This window comes from Nycticebus coucang, chromosome 9 (genome assembly GCF_027406575.1).
Source record: "Nycticebus coucang isolate mNycCou1 chromosome 9, mNycCou1.pri, whole genome shotgun sequence".
NCBI lineage: Eukaryota > Metazoa > Chordata > Mammalia > Primates > Lorisidae > Nycticebus > Nycticebus coucang.
In genome coordinates, this window is record NC_069788.1 from 61288814 (window position 1) to 61305021 (window position 16208).

The window sequence follows — 16208 nt, forward strand, 5'->3', positions numbered from 1 at the left end:
ACCCATCCTTCATAGCACACCAGGTGCCCCTCAGAGAGCAGGTTCCACATACCTCTCTCACTCACTGTGCCGCTGCCAGCTTCCCTAAGAGGAATTCCCCTATTAGCCAAAATAACAGTTCCCACAAGCTGCCAATTCATGTCTCAGGAAGCAACATTATCAGTACTTTAAGAAAACAGCAAATATTGTGGTTCTTGTCCTGTGGGAAAATATCCCAGTCCAAATGTCCCCTCAGAATATACACATGTAAGGTGTCAACTGAGCCTGACGTGTGAGTACTTATTAAGCCAAATTCTAAACTTTAAAAAAGGAATTTCACAAATGATTTTACCTGGGGATCCATGTCATAGAACACAGCAAAAAGCCCTCGCTTGCTGGCGCTAGGAGGAACGTGCCCAAAAAAGTCAGCCCCTTGAACTTTACTGTCCCAAAATCTGTAAGGAAATTGCAAGGCAATCTGGAAAGTAAGCAACAGAAAGATGGTTAAATATCTTCTCATATCAAAAGCACAAGCAATCTTGAAGAAGCAGCTTGTAACTCTACGTTCAAAAGCACAAGGTAAAACACTCCCTCTTTCCATTCTCCCAATCTCCTTCATTTTTTTGGTGAGCTCCTTGCTTTTTATGCCATTCAGTTCCATACTCCCACAGATAAAGATGGGGAGGACCCATTAACAACCTCCAGTCTAAGGCCGAGTGAGATGGCTCACGCCTGTAATCCTCGCACTCTGGGAGGCTGAGGCAGGGCAGACTGCCTGAGCTCCTGGGTTCAAGACCAGCTTGAGCAAGGACGAGACCCCCGTCTCTAAAAATAGCCAGGTGTTGTGGCGGGCGCTTGTAGTCCCAGCTACTCAGGAGGCTGAGGCCAGAGAATCACTTGAGCCCAAGAGTTTGAGGTTGCTGTGAGCTATGATGTCACAGCACTCTACCAAGAGCGACAAAGTGAGGCTGTCTCAAAAAAGAAAAAAGCAAACCACCTACAGGCTAATCTAAAAATGGAAACCATTCCTGAGATTTGTTCTTGAAGCATACATCTGTAAGTTCAATTCTTAACAACGTACAGGTCTGCCAGGATCTTCTGCAGCACTGGCAGATTGTGCTAATGGAGCTGAAGGTAGACAAGGAAAGCAGAGGAGCAAAAAAAAAGAATTGCTTACACCAAATTCAAACTCTGAATAACAAGATTCATTCTCCTAAAGTCAAAACTCACAAACCTCAGCCAGACGTCCTGCTTTCCTTTTGATAATGTCCTTTTGTCTTCTGCATAGACAATTATTCATATGAAAAGGGAAATCTCTGAATTGTATCTAGATTCAAGTACTGCCCATATTATACTTTGATACCCCAAGTCAGAAGTTTAAGCCCATTATCTGCTATTAATCTCTTCAGTCCTGAGGCTGGAGTAATTTAAGTCACCTTTTCAATAATGCCTGCGCCTAAACTGTTGATAGCTTTCATCTTCTTCTCCGACAACGGTGGATTAAACCGAATGGCGCCTTTCTGTAGTAAGGCCAGTGGAATAGTGACCAATACCTGTGGGAAATAATGAATAGTTACACACGAACAGCAACAGAACCTAATACCACAAGTACTCAGTGAGTTTATTTCCAAAAAAAAAAAAAAAAAAATCGCAGTTTTTAAAGATAGTTTCTTATAAACTCTAAGCTCTCTATTGCCAGTCCTGAGACTGTCAACATGACCATGTCATAAGAACAAGGGGCCAGGCTCAGTGGCTCACGCCTATAATCCTAACCCTCTGGGAGCCTAAGGCGGGTGGACTGCCTGAGGTCAGGAGTCCAAGACCAGTGTGAGCAAGAGCCCATCTCTAAAAAAAATTAGCTGGGGGTTGTGGCGGGTACCTGTAGTCCCAGCTATTGGGGAAGCTGAAACAAGAGGATCTCTTGAGCCCAAGTATGAGGTTGCTGTGAACTATGACGCCATGGCAGCCAACCCCAGTGACAGTGAGAATCTGTCTCAAAAAAAAAAAGGTTACCATGTGCAATAGTGCAGGTTGTTCACTGCACAACCTGCACGGGTTGAGAAGTGGCATTCACATAAAAGCATTTGCATAAAGGGCCTGCTGCCTAACAATAATCATGAATAAAAGAATTAGGAGACCCCGACCCTGAAAAGCACATGAACAGCAACAGAACCTAACACCACAAGTACTCAGTGAGTTTATTTCCCCCAAAATCGCAGTTTTTAAAGACAGTTTCTTACAAACTCTAAGCTCTTTTGCCAGTCCTGAGACTGTCAACATGACCATGTTATAAGAACAAGGGGCCAGGCTCGGTGGCTCACACCTGTAATCCTAGCACTAGGAAGAAATAGCCCTAAATACGGAGTCAGGAGAACTCTATCATTTCTTATCCATTGTAGTATGTGGCAAGCTCTGCCACTCCTCTCTGCCAACCATCTATAAAATGAAGGTAATAAATAGCTGCCCCAGGAACCTGAAAGGATTAAAGTGTAAAACTTAGCATTGCAATGCTTCATAAATGGTAAAGCATACAATTTAGGAATTATTTTAAATGTGTAAGCCGCAGGCAATTTTTCCAAAGAGAACACAATTTATTGGAGGGTCTTGAATGGGTCTAAAAAATCATTTAAAATGGCTGAAGAAACAGACGCAAAGTGCAGCTTTCAAAATGACTCTCAAAACCACATCGCAAAACCAGCCCAAAGAGAGCTGATGTCTCACCATTAAAAATCAGAAAACTTCTGGCTCTAGACCACTTCAGCACTCAGAAAACCATTATTGCTGCCTGAATTAAACCACATACAGATACCCTGCCCCTTCACTCCCTTGCAGTTAATGACTGAACCCTGGGACCTCTTCCATCCCTGCTGCAGAAAAACCAAACACTTCAACTGCTGTGCTGGTTAGCAGAGGCAACAGGAGTAAAGCAAAAACTATCCTACACCTTCCAAATGGCATGCAAGTGCGTTAGACAGCTGAGCCTAATTTGCATTCAGAACCTCAGCTTCAAAGGAGTCTGGGAAGACTATGTGTGTTTCCTTTCCCACGTCTGCAGTACAGGACGGCACACTATGAAGAGAATGGGATGGAGGTGAAGACCAAGCACCACATCTGCTCTAGCCCTCAAAGATTTTGTATACTGACTTACACAAAGCCAATACTTGAAAACGTTTTCTTTCTTTTTTTTTTTTTTTTAAATATAAAGACAGCGTCTTACTCTGTCCACCAGGCTGATTTGCAGTGGCATGATCATTTGTAACCTCCAACTACTGGGCTCAAGCAATCCTCCTCTTGCTTTAGCCTCCCCAGTAACTGGCACTACAGGTGCATGCCACTGCACCCAGTTAATTTTTATTCTTTATAGAGATAAGGTCTTGCTATGTTGCCCAAGCTGGTCTCAAACTCTTAGCCTCAAGCAATCCACTCACCTCGGCCTCCTAAAGTTCCGGGGTTACGGGCATGAGCCCCTGCACCTAGTCTCTGGCACATGAAAACTTTATAAAGTATAAAATATGTTCTCTATCCTCAAGAAGTTTATAACCTGTTTAAGATAGCCACTGTGCAACAAAGAAATATTTAAAAACTGCCTAAGTTAGAGTACACATAAGTGCAAAAAAATAAATAAAATCTAGCATGTTTTCTTTTTTTTTTTTTTTTAATTTGGCCGGGGCTGGGTTTGAACCCGCCACCTCCAGCATATGGGACCGGCACCCTACCCGCTGAGCCACAGGCGCCACCTAGCATGTTTTCTTAATGACAAAAAAGCTTTCAAAAGCACAAGAACTTGGGCCGGGCACAGTGGCTCATGACTGTAATCCCAGCACTCTGGGAGGACAAGGTGGGCAGATTGCTTGAGCTCAGGAGTTCAAAGACCAACCTGAGCAAAAGTGAGACCCCATCACTACTAAAAGTAGAAAAACTAGCCGCATGTGGCAGTAGGCACCTGTAGTCCAAGCTACTCTGGAGACTGAGGCAGAAGGATCACTTGAGAGCAAGAGTTTGAGGGTGCTATGAGCTATGACACCACAGTGTACTATCCAGGGCCCAGAGTGAGACTCTGTCTCAAGAAAAAAAAAAGCGCCAAGAACTTGGATAAACAGATAAATGATATAAACACATGCTAGTACGGAACTAAAAGATAGATCTCAGTGGAAGGAGCCTAGACTAAGTTACAGTTTGTCAAAAGTTTATCACTCTATCGTGTTGGGTTGGAAATCTTTCACTTCAAAGTTTAGGGAAATTTCCGATATAAACTGCAATGTGTGCTAGCTATATAAAAATAAAAATACTTGCTTTAAACATTTTGAAGCACAGCCTGAAGCCGTGCCTTGAAATCTCTGGAAGGCTGGAATATACATGCAGAAGGGCATGTGTGCCTGGTGGGACTAGGCAGGGGAAGTATAATGAGACTGATGTCCTGGACACCAAGAAGCAGAGTTACAGACACCAGAAGCTCAACTATCCACTGACTTGTAATTTTAAAAAGTAGTATTTTTAAAAAATGGTTACCACTAGAAAGAACCTTATATAGTGGGGGCTCATAGACAAAGGCACTGTAGCCAGGACTGCACAGTGGAATCACCTGGGAAGCTTTAAAAACATGACCTTTGCAGCTTTTCATTGTAAGCACCTCCCAGATGATTTGGACATGACTGTCCAAAGTCTCCTGGCTAGTTTATAGTAGGAATAAGACTAGGATACCTCCCACCTCCACTCATTCTGGATTTAGACTGTCTTTCCCACGTGGATTCCTTACAATCCTTTATTTCCACATCAACATCAAGGACTATGAAACAGGTTTGAGATAACTGAAGAGTGCCTTGTCCTGTTTACCTACTAAAGCTATTTACAAAAAATTTAAATTATAAAAAAAGTACTTCTGACATTTTTCAAGATGAGAACAGAACATTCTTGATCTGAAAAAGAATTCTATGGTGAAAAAAAAAAAAAACATGTAGAAAACAGAATTAAAGAAAATATATCTCTTTAATGTAAGACTTTTCAGAGCCTTTAATATGTGTATTCTCACTTAACCCTATATAACTCCCATTTAATCCTACAAGTAGAGTGTAGTATATAATACTTCTCAAACTTATTTGGCCAAAGAATTTCTTTTCTTGTTCAATTCTCAGGACTAATGTTCCACAAAACTATAGAACTTTGAGGAAAACTATTCAGAATTACATCTGCCATGAAATCTGGATAGTGTTGATTTAATCAGGTTTGCATATCTACACACAATTAAGGGGAGACACATAACTCCATCAGAAATCCAACAAGGCTCCAAGCAGACCACCAAAGGCAAACTGCTTGGTGCGAAAGACTATTTTTCCTTCCTTCCAGGCCCCTGCAGCAGCGGGCTCTAAGCTAGTGGAATCCTACCACTTACCTTTTGTGTAGAAAACCCAGTGCCATCCATAATGGTAACTTGTACTTCATCTCCAGAATAATCAATACTCTGTACCTACTCAAAAAAAAAAAAAATATATCATAGAAAAATGAGCGATGGAACCATGTAATCCACAATTCTTTTCACTTCTCATATTATGCTGAGTTTACATCTCCAAGGTTATGGGGAATCATTTCCTGGCATACAGAGTTACAGCTGAACTCAGGGAATCAAAACGTCAGAACATGGAAAATATTTATAATATGGCATAAAATGAAACATATGTATATATACACATAATACAATTACTTCCATGACTACAAGCAGGTATAATACAAATGCATTGGGACAAAGATTTGAAGGGAAAACTTAACAGTGAAAATAACAACATTGGTTAGGAATGTCGTGAGCAGTTTGAATACCTTTTTATTAATAAAGTGTGTCTGGGACACTGTTATTTCCAAACAGCAGTTACCTAACTGATATGTGTAGTGCACACAGACTATCACTGCACACAAAAGGACTTGATGACACTAGCTAAACAGCAAAGCCAGCCTTGGTTTCCTGAGTAATCCACATGCTCAAAACCTCACAACCATCCCCAAACAAGGCAAAGCCAGAGCCTGCCACTACTGTCGATACTCACTGGAGATTTGAGTCGAATGTCTAACCCTTCAGCCAATTTTTCGATTATTGCAGAGTACCCAGGAGTTAGGAGAGTGTGGTCACCAGCAAACTGGGCAAAGAATTCATTGTGGTCCCAGGAACGAGCAGACACCTGGAAAACAAGAGAGGTTGGGAACACAGAAGTGTAAACCCCTGAGCTTTTGCCAATAAGAGGAGCTCCAGGTGGGAACAGACACCCAAAAAGCAGGGCTATCAACCACAAGGAGTACATCGGGGAGGTGGAGATGAATGGACCAGCCCAGATGGACACCACTGTCTGGAGGATGTCTCCTGATAACACACAGGAAAGTTTATTTAAAAACAAAAGGTGTGCAGAGGTCCTCAAACTTTTCAAACAGGTGGCCAGTTCACTGTCCCTCAGACCGTTGGGGGACCGGACTATAGTTTAAAAAAAAAAAACTATGAACAAATTCCTGTGCACACTGCACATATCTTATCTTGAAGTAAAAAAACAAAATGGGAACAAATACAATCACATCAACTCATGTGGCCCACGGGCCGTAGTTTGAGGACCCCTTGAGCCTATGTACCTATTCCCTGATAAAAATAAAAGTTGATTTTATATGTTGATAACTCCTGCAAAGAAGATTCTATAAGGGTAAAACTGTTCAATTAACCCCATATATAAATATGCCAACTATTTGTCTTCAACATAGAATCGAATGGAAATGGAGAAGCTTCCAAGGGTGCAAATTAAATCGTACATGGAGTTTCCATTCAAAACACAGAATATTGGGGTACTAAGTTCACACTTGGTTAAATGAGTTAGGGTCAAGCTTAAATTCATTTTAACAAGATAAACCAGAATTGCAAGGGTATTATATTTTGGCTTCTTGAGAGCAGTGTTTTTAGACTCTATGGTTCCACAGGCATGACTCAAGGGCCTCTGCACAGGGCAAGGAAAACAGGCAGCTGAAGAGCACCTGCTCTGACTCAGCCCAACTGCCCCATTTCTTTGGTTTTATATATTGAGCAGTTTCATAGGTATTATTTAAATATTTCTCTTTTAAAAAAAAAAAAATTTAAAATTTAAAAAAGAAAACATTTTGGATATATACTCAGAAGTCATGGTTTTTTGTTTTGTTGCAAATCTCATTTTGTTGCCCTAGGTAGAGTGCTGTGGCATCACAGTTCACGGCAACCTCAAACTTTTGGGCTTAAATGATTCTCTTGCCTCAGCCTCCCAAGTAGCTGAGACGACAGGCACCAACACAACGTCCAGCTATTTTTTAGAGATGGGGGGATCTCACTCTTGCTCAGGCTGGTCTTGAACTCGTGAGCTTAAGCAATCCACCCACCTCGGCCTCCCAAGTGCCGGGATTCCAGGCGTGAGCCACTGCATGTGGCCTAGAAGTCATGATTTTCAAACTTTAAAGCAGCAAAACTATTCTTACCTTGTTCATTCAAACCGAACCAAGTTCAATATTTATATACACAGAACACACCCACAGGCCTATACAGGAATAAACATTTCCAAGCACATGTTTCAGGAAACCCGTTCGTACCTGATGAAGGTTGCTGCCAAAGGCGTACTCCAGGTTGCTAAGATGGAACTGGAGCACCTGCCCTTCAAGCTCGCTGAACTGGATGCCCGACTCCTTGATGAAGGCTTTGTAGATCTCTTCTATCTTCTCTGCAGTGAGAAGGGACCAAAACAGAAACAGGGCATTAAAGGGATTCCCTAATCCTTTACCCTTTGCTTTCAATCTTCTTTACCCAGCAAAACCCAAAACTTCTGAAGTCTCTTCCCAAGTAAACTTGGGGGAAAAAGATCTTGATCAGGTTGACAACTCGTAGGAAGGGAAAGCTCATCCTAACCGGAAAGAAAGCTATGCAGGTTCAGTATCTGCAGAAATGTCTTGTTTCTTAGTTGAAGACCATTTCCTCTTTTGCTCAAGATATAGAAAAAGTACCCCCCCACACACACACACGTACATGCAGAGGATTACCATTCCCTTTCTAGTCCCACAGCCATCACCTTAAAGTCAATTCTTACATCTCACCTCAACTAAGAGACCTATAGGTAGATTAACTATTGGCTATACTTTCTCCTAAACAAGACCACTCCCTTATGGATTTTATCATGTCAGCCCTCTGTCTCAATATCTTCAATTACTGGTCCCCTACTACCTATGTAAATTTCCCAAGCTATAGCCAGGCAGAGCTACCAAAGTAGGTACAACCTACCCGCTTACAGGCTCTGTGGCGCTACTGCCGACTCTTTCCCTGGGAAATTTCAACCCTGCAGGGAACACTACTCTAGCTTTGTCATAAGAATGTTCTCTCCCTACTCTATCCGATCCATTCTTCACAGGCCAGCATCACCTCACTGCTGCGAGCCTCCAAACTCTCTCCCTGCCATCAACCCCAGCATGTATCTCTCCCATTTGAGTGAAAGTGTTAACTATACAGACACAGCCCTGTGATATCATTCCCATTGTTGTCTTAGATCCTCTTGGGGGGGGGGCCTCTGGGCAGGGGGAGATGATTCCAGCCTCGTGTCTGACTAATTGGAAGCGTCCTTACACAGGTTACTTCTTTATAACTTTTCCAGCGATGATGACCATCCAAAACATACATCACAGACTCCAAGTTTCCATAAAGTATCATGCACTTGCCTGATGACTAGAGACAGAACTGAGTATCAGTTAACTTTTTTGTCACAGCTCAAGGGTCTCACTAATATTTCCAATTCTTACACTAGATTTAACATGTAGGTGTCCAAGGGACTTCTAAGATTTATGCCACACATTTGCTCCTAGATAGAGTTGTGGCCCTTTCGGTATCTTTTGTACCCATTCCTGCTTCTTTATATGCAACTTCTACTTTCCAGTTGGTTTTATGGAGGGAGAAAAACCAATATTGCTAGAATAGTATATAAAATTAAGTATAAACAGCCCTTAATGTGATTTTTATGCAAATAATTTTTAAAAGCTTTAGCACCTAGACTTTGTGAAATGAAACCTAGTCTCTTAGGATCTGTATTTGGGTTTCCCCAACTTCGTGTTAATGAGATCTTAATGAGATACTAACAGGCAGAATGTAACTGTAACCCTACACAGGGACGTGTGTACTTATTATTAAAGCTTTTTCGTGAAATACTAGTATGAAGAAATAACTACAAAGTACTGCTGAGCATCCCTTTTAACTTTAATATAAGGCCAAGGCAAGTTAAAGTTTTTTTATTTGATGACTGAGAGAAATGTAAAGAAAACCCCTGCCAGCGACTATCACCCAGGTGCAAAACACTAACCAAATTCTGAGAATATCCTGCGAGTCAGGGCAGAAACTGCTCTCAACTCCAGAAAATTTAAACAACACATCAACTGGTCTGGAGACTACAACCTCTGATTAAATGATTCCTGGTGACCAGAGTATATTTCTGAAAATGTTCTGTTATGGTGTGTCAGTCAGCTTTGATGAGAGTGATGACAGTGTGGGTCTCTTAGAGGATGGCTTGAGGCAGCTGAGGGGAAAGGGAAGGAGAAAGAGACAGTCCCTGCTACTGAGAGGTTTACCCCAAACAGATGAAGTGTGTATCAGTCTGAAGAATTGAGAACACTTACAAAAAAAACATACAGTTGAAGCAAATTAACATCTTGCAAATTAAGCTCAAATGTTCATACTTCAAGAAACTCCAACATGCCTCCATGAACTATAAAGAATATACCCAGGTTGCAAAACTGTAGGTTATACAACTACTAATTTATAAAAAGCAATAACAGCAAAATTTCAGCTGACACATATAAGAAGTCACTGGCAATCAAGTTTTCTAAATAGTTGTGGTTTATAGTCTGCATTTAATTACCAAAGCCAAAGATTCTGAATTAAAGTTCTCTAAGTTCTTGCATTCTTAAAATATAGTGAAAAAACCTTAACCAACCATCCAACAGAAAGAAGAAATCCTGACATGTATAAACCCCTATCTAGAAAAGACATGTGATGACTTACACAGCGCTTACCACATGTTTCCTTAAAGGGGAGCTTCTCTGGGAGATTTCAAATTGAACATTTAGATAATTTTGCCAAACACCAGCTACTGTATGGAGTAAGGTCCGACTGTGTGCATGTGCAACGCAAGCATCTATGTCACCTGAGGCAGTTCCCTCCCCCTAAGGAACAGTCTGGAGAATTCATCAGTCCAAAGGGAATGTTCACAGACTATGCCTGTGGCAGACATCCACCTGGGGAACACATGATCCTACTGCTGATGAAGGTCAGGTTAGAATGAGACGGAGATGGAACAATCAGAACACCATTCTCCCCATACCTCCTAAAGGAACATCTTGGAGCTGAGTCTTATCCTTCCTCCACTCAGAGACAACATCCAAGAGAGCATTAAAATGAAAATCCATGCGCTTGTCAATAGTGGGGTCAGTTATTCTTCCACCTTCCTGAATTAAGTCACATCTTTCTCCAAATTTATGCATGCTGATGCCAAGCTTCAAAAGAATAAGAAGGTGAAAATAATTTTCCCTGGAAAAAATATTTTACAGGTTCTAAGCTGAAATTAGACAGAGCTCTCATGGAGAAAAGGGTCTATTACCTCTCAAAAATAAAGCTAAATGTGCTTCGTGGGCAATGGCAGCAAAGTCAGGAGGTGAAAAAAATTGCACAAAATCTACAAGAATTTAACTCTATGAGATTATAAGATGGCGGCAACGGTTTCTTTGCCATGCCCCCTGTAACTTTTTGGCTAATGTTCCAGATGATAGGCACTTGCCTGTCCTTGTTCTAATAGTCTGTCTCCTCCATGGACTCTCATGTAAATGAACACACAAACACACAACCACCCACAGAAGTTGAAATTGAATTCACCATCAATAAATGTTTTGGAAAAAGGCTTGGGCCTACCAGATCCTCAAAGAAACTATGTAACATATGAGTATGTTGCCAAATAAAAGATAGGCTTCCGAGTTAAATTTGACTTTCAGATAAATAATACATAAATTTTGAAGTATAAGTACATCCCAAATATTGCATGCAAAATATCCCATGTACCATATTTTGTCATGTATAATGCACTTTAGTGTATAAAGCACACCCATGTTTTTGGCCCAAATTTTCAAAGAAAAAAAAATCTTTTGCTTTAATTTTTTAATTCAAACTTTTATTTGTTTATATTTAGGTATTTGCTTCTTGTATTATAAAGGAATTTTAGCATTTAGTTTTTTTTTTTTCCTCTCTTTTTTTTTTGAGATAGAGTATCACTCTGTCACCCTGGGTAGAGTGCCATGCCATCATAGCTCAGGGCAACCTCAAATTCTTGGGCTTAAGTGATCCTCCTGCCTCAGCCTCCCAACTAGCTGGGACTATAGGCACCCACCACAATGCTAGCTATTTTTTTTTTTTTTTTTGCAGTTTTTGGCCAGGGCTGGGTTTGAACCTGCCACTTCTGGCATATGGGGCCAGCGCCCTACTCCTTTGAGCCACAGGTGCTGCCCCAGCTATATTTTTTTTAAGAGACAAGGGTCTCACAATTGCTTAGACTGATCTCAAACTCCTAAGCTCAGGCAATCCACCTGCCTCAGCCTCCCAGGGTGCTAGGATTGCAGGTGTGAACCACCATGCCCAGCCCAAGCATTTAGTTTTTAACACAGAGTTACACTTTTAAACATATAAGCATAAATAAAAGAATTTAAAACGTTTATCTGGACTCAGAATTAGTACTACCCATGTATAAAAAAGCATCATCCTTATTTTACCCTCAAAAATTGGCGGGGGGGGGGGGAGTGTGCATTATACAGCAAAATATGGTAATGTTTGGGACATACTTATACTAACAAATTTGTTTATCTTAAAGTCAAACTTAAATGAGACTCCTAAATTTTTATTCACTAAATCTGCCAACTCGAAAACTATGAGCTAATCGAGTGGTCTGCAAGTAGCATACAGATAAAATTAAAGATCTTAAGAAAAGGGAAAAAATACTTTAAATCCTCTAGTTTCACCTTCTCAGAAAGGCAGAAGTATAATTGATCTTATTTATTTTGCAGAAAGGACTGTTTTATGTTACCTACTTTTGAAACTTATAAATACTACACACAAGCAAATTGAAACAGGTTTTCTTTATCTACAACACAAATCTTAAACTCACTTGCTCACACATTAGTGCTACCGGGTTGTTAATACAGCCATTGACAATCTGGGGTCCCCTTCCCACCGTAACACCTTTAAAAGATTTATCGTCCCATACTCGGCCTCCAATTCTGTCTTTGGCTTCCAGGACAGTCACCTAAAAAAGATAATCGAGGAAGCTAAGAGTCATATCAGACACAGTATGATAGAAATACAGAATGACACTGTTAAATAACCTCTATATTTAGTTAATTTATTCTATTTCTACAGTAACCACTTGAAAAAGCAAGCAGTATGAACAGAAGCTGAAGTAGATGTCCAGAACAATACAGATTCTAACAAGGAGTAACTCAGCAGTCTATTGGAGGAAGTCCTCAACTGTTTCCTCTCAAATTTGATAAAAAAGATTTAATGAACAAATGAAATATACTCTGAAAGCTTTTGTAGAATAGTATCCCATAAATTTAAAAGCACCATTAAAAACTAAGTTAAACAGGTTATTTTTTTCCTCTTTGAAATATCTATGTATGTAGCAAAATACCTTTAGCATTATAAATAAGCCTTTACTTCCCTAAGATACGACTTTCTTTTTTTAATGGAGACAGTCTCACTATGTTGCCCTGGGTAGAGTGATATGGCATCACAGCTCACAGCAACCTCAAACTCCAGGGCTCAAACAATTCTCCTGACTCAGCCTCCTAAGCAGCTGGGACTACAGGCACCACCACAACGCCCAGCTATTTGTTGGCTGCAGTTGTCATTGTTGTTTAGCCAGCCCAGGCCAGGCTGGAACCCACCAGCCTCAGTGCATGTGGCCGGCGCCATACCCACTGAGCCATGGGCACTGCCCAACTATTTTTTTTCTATGTAAGTCTGACCTCATGGGCTGGGCCTATCCAGATTGGTCCCACACCCAAACTATTTCATCTCCTCCAACTCCAAATTTCTTTGCTTTCTTTTTTTTTTTTTTTGTTGGTGGTATTTGGCCGGGGCTGGGATCGAACCCGCCACCTCCAGCATATAGGACCAGCGCCCTACTCCTTGAGCCACAGGCGCCGCCTTTTCTTTCTTTTTTTAAAACAGGTTGTCACTCTGTCATTTAGGCTGTAGTGCAGTAGCATGATCACAGCTCACTGCAGTCACAAACTCCTGGGCTCAAGTGATCCTCTCACGTCAGCCTCTGGAGTGGCTGGGATGCCTCTAAATTCTGTTAGAGGCTTTGCTGAATGGAAAAGGCAGTGTCTTACCTGTAGCCTTGGGATTCAAAGTACCACATGTCCCTGAGTTGCATTAACTAAAAATGTGAGTTCTATGCACTGCAATTTCCGGATCCCTAAAAGCACTTCTTCAAATTGTTCCAAAAGAGCTCCTATCTCTCAGGTTATTCAAAGGAATCTCTTTACAAACCACAAAGAGGGTGGTCTCCTGGGCTTATCCCTGACCACCTAGGGAGAATGAGAGGAAAGTAACAGGTGTTCTAAGACCTAATTTTTTACTTTCTCTAAGTAGGAAGCTTACAGCTCATGGTTCTACTCCCTACTCTCTCTTTCTCTACTTCAATTTCACAAAGAACCACTCCTTTCTAGTTTCCTTTTCATACAAGAGGAAGGCTGAACATTAAAGACAGTCTCCCTAGAACTTTGTACATAATCTTCCCTGAATATAATCTGGAGGTCTCCCACGTAAAACACAAACTAACAAAAAGACTTTGGCCCTAACATCTAAAGCTGAAATAATCAATTAAAACACTTTCTAGAGCAATACCACACACAAAATATTTCAAAATGCAAGCACACTTCCTATAAATCCAACTCAGTTTTCTGTTTTGCTAACAATATAATGTAATCCAAAGTGTGGATCTTCCATTCAACAAAGAGAAAACCTCTTAGGCATAGGCATTGAAAACGTTTCTCATCTCTATAAATTTCCCCACAGAGAAGTTAAAAAGTGTGTTGTTTCTTTAAGCCAGAGGAAGAACAGTGAAAAAGACTAATTCGATTCTACCAAATTAATTTACAATTTTGGTTTACTAAAAACCAAAGTTCTTGCAAATAAGTTTTTAAAAAGAAGAAAGGTGGAGGTCAGGTGCGGGGCGGGGCGGCTCAGGCCTGTAATCCTAGCACTCTGGGAAGGGGAGGCAGAGAGATTGCCTGAGCTCACGATTTTGAGACCAACCTAAACAAGAGCAAGACCCCCATTTCTAAAAATAGCCAGACACTGTGGTGGGCACCTGTAGTCCCAGCTCCTTGGGAGGCTGAGGCAAGAGAATTACTTGAGGCCAAGTGTTTGAGGTTGCTGTGAGGTGTGACACCACAGCACTCTACCAAGGGTGACAAAGTGTGATTCTGTCTTAAGAAAACAAAAAAGAAAGAAATGTGTTAGACCTTAAAAAAAAAAAAAAAAAAAAAAAATCACAGAAATCTATGGAATGGTTAATTTGAATGAATTTAACTGAAATTAAATACTGAATCTCACGTTTTTTTCATCAGTCTCTATTTTGGCTAATTTGAACAATTAGAATAAAGCAAAAGCTTAACCTTTTCCTACTCTGGGGAAGCAAGCCACCTTGAACACATACAGTACTCACCCACTTAATTCTATCTCAATCCATGGATTAACTAATGCAATCATGCTTCCAAAAGCACAGGTTTTATTTTCCAGAATAAGACTTAATGGGTGTCTGATCTGCATACAAAAATTTAACTAGGTATTTCAGGTACCTTTAGCAGAAAGGATGAATTTCTATGCTATTATTTGTTGCCTCAAACTACTACAGAAACCAGGGCTTTTTCCCATTACCTCTTTTATGTTAATAATAATCTGTCAATTTCTGCTTTAACACTAAGTCAGAATTTCTTCCAATCTTCTCATTAGTCTAAAACTTTCTTCAAAGCTGTGGGAATTTCCCTTTACCTTTGTATCAAATCAATTTCAAATTTTCTAACTTTATTAGAATACAAAGATATAATGTATTTAGCATTCTTCACTAAAAATAATGACTGGTTTCTTTTTCCTTTTTTTTTTTTTCTCCTTGAGACAGTGTCTGAAGCTGTGACCCTAGGTAGAGTGTCATGGTGTCATAGCTCACAGCAACCTCACTCTTGGGCTCAAGCCATCTTCTTGCCTCAGTTTTCCTATTTTTAGTAGAGATGGGGCTTGCTTTTGCTCAGAGGGCTAGGATTACAGGTGTGAGCCACAACCCCGGCCCTTTTCTTTCTCTTTTAAAAGAGAAAAGGTCTTGTCTCTCACCCAGTCAGGAGTACAGCGGCACAATCACAGCTCACTGCAGCCTTAAACGCAAGCAATCCTCCTGGCTGCAGCTGCCTCTGACTAGCTGGGATCACAGGTGCATGCCATCATACCCAGCTAGAAAGTGGTCTGTAAGTCTTAGCCAACCATCTGTTTCTAACTGCTTAATCCAAAAAGTCCTACCTTAATTCCAAAGTTATGCAGTTGCCTAGCAGCTGCTAATCCTGCTGGACCAGCCCCAACAATGATGACTGATTTCTTGAAAAGAAAAGAAAACTCCAATTAGAGTAATAACACACTGTTTTAGTTGCTCTGGAACTGCCAACCAGTGATAGTATATCTCCATTTCTTTAATATCCTTAGTTATTTCCTAAAGATATGATGGTATTTGTGTTAAGTACTTGTGGTACCTTTTTTTTCTATAGTCTGAGAAAACAGTGCTTGATATTCTCCTTTTGGGAGAAACACATTTCATGAAAGTCTTTTGTCTATGAGTTTTATGGTGATTGTGTGACTTCTACTAGTATTATAAACAGGAACAGACTAGTGTTTGTTTGCCCAGACCAATGGCAGTGCTATCATGAAAGCTACAGTCACCTACATTGTGGTAGTCCTTAGGGAGAAGATAGTGGTCGGCTCCCACGCTGAGAACTCCAGTGTTGATGAGACCTTTTCTCGTCATAAAATAAAGTATCCTCTCTACTTCCTGAACACATCGAATACGCACGAGACCTCGGACAATGATGTGAGGAATACATTTCTGGGGAGTAAGAGCTTCCTGTGTGTGGAAATGAAAACAAACTGTTTAAAAACTCAAGCAACTCAA

General features: G+C 40.7%; 1 protein-coding gene across 4 annotated transcripts in view; it reads right to left on the reverse strand.

Moving 5' to 3' along the window:
* KDM1B (lysine demethylase 1B) overlaps positions 1-16208 on the reverse strand; it is a 60498-nt gene that overhangs the window by 8409 nt on the left and 35881 nt on the right. For 3 of the 4 annotated variants that reach the window (XM_053600912.1, XM_053600914.1, XM_053600913.1), the window contains 9 exons: positions 15984-16160; positions 15566-15640; positions 12153-12290; positions 10326-10497; positions 7561-7688; positions 6015-6146; positions 5369-5443; positions 1416-1532; positions 332-457 (listed from right to left, as the gene is read on the reverse strand). In XM_053600912.1, coding sequence (XP_053456887.1) covers positions 332-457; positions 1416-1532; positions 5369-5443; positions 6015-6146; positions 7561-7688; positions 10326-10497; positions 12153-12290; positions 15566-15640; positions 15984-16160 — 1140 coding nt within the window. The remainder of the gene's footprint in view (positions 1-331; positions 458-1415; positions 1533-5368; positions 5444-6014; positions 6147-7560; positions 7689-10325; positions 10498-12152; positions 12291-15565; positions 15641-15983; positions 16161-16208) is intronic. The other variant, XM_053600915.1, reaches the window with a different exon arrangement.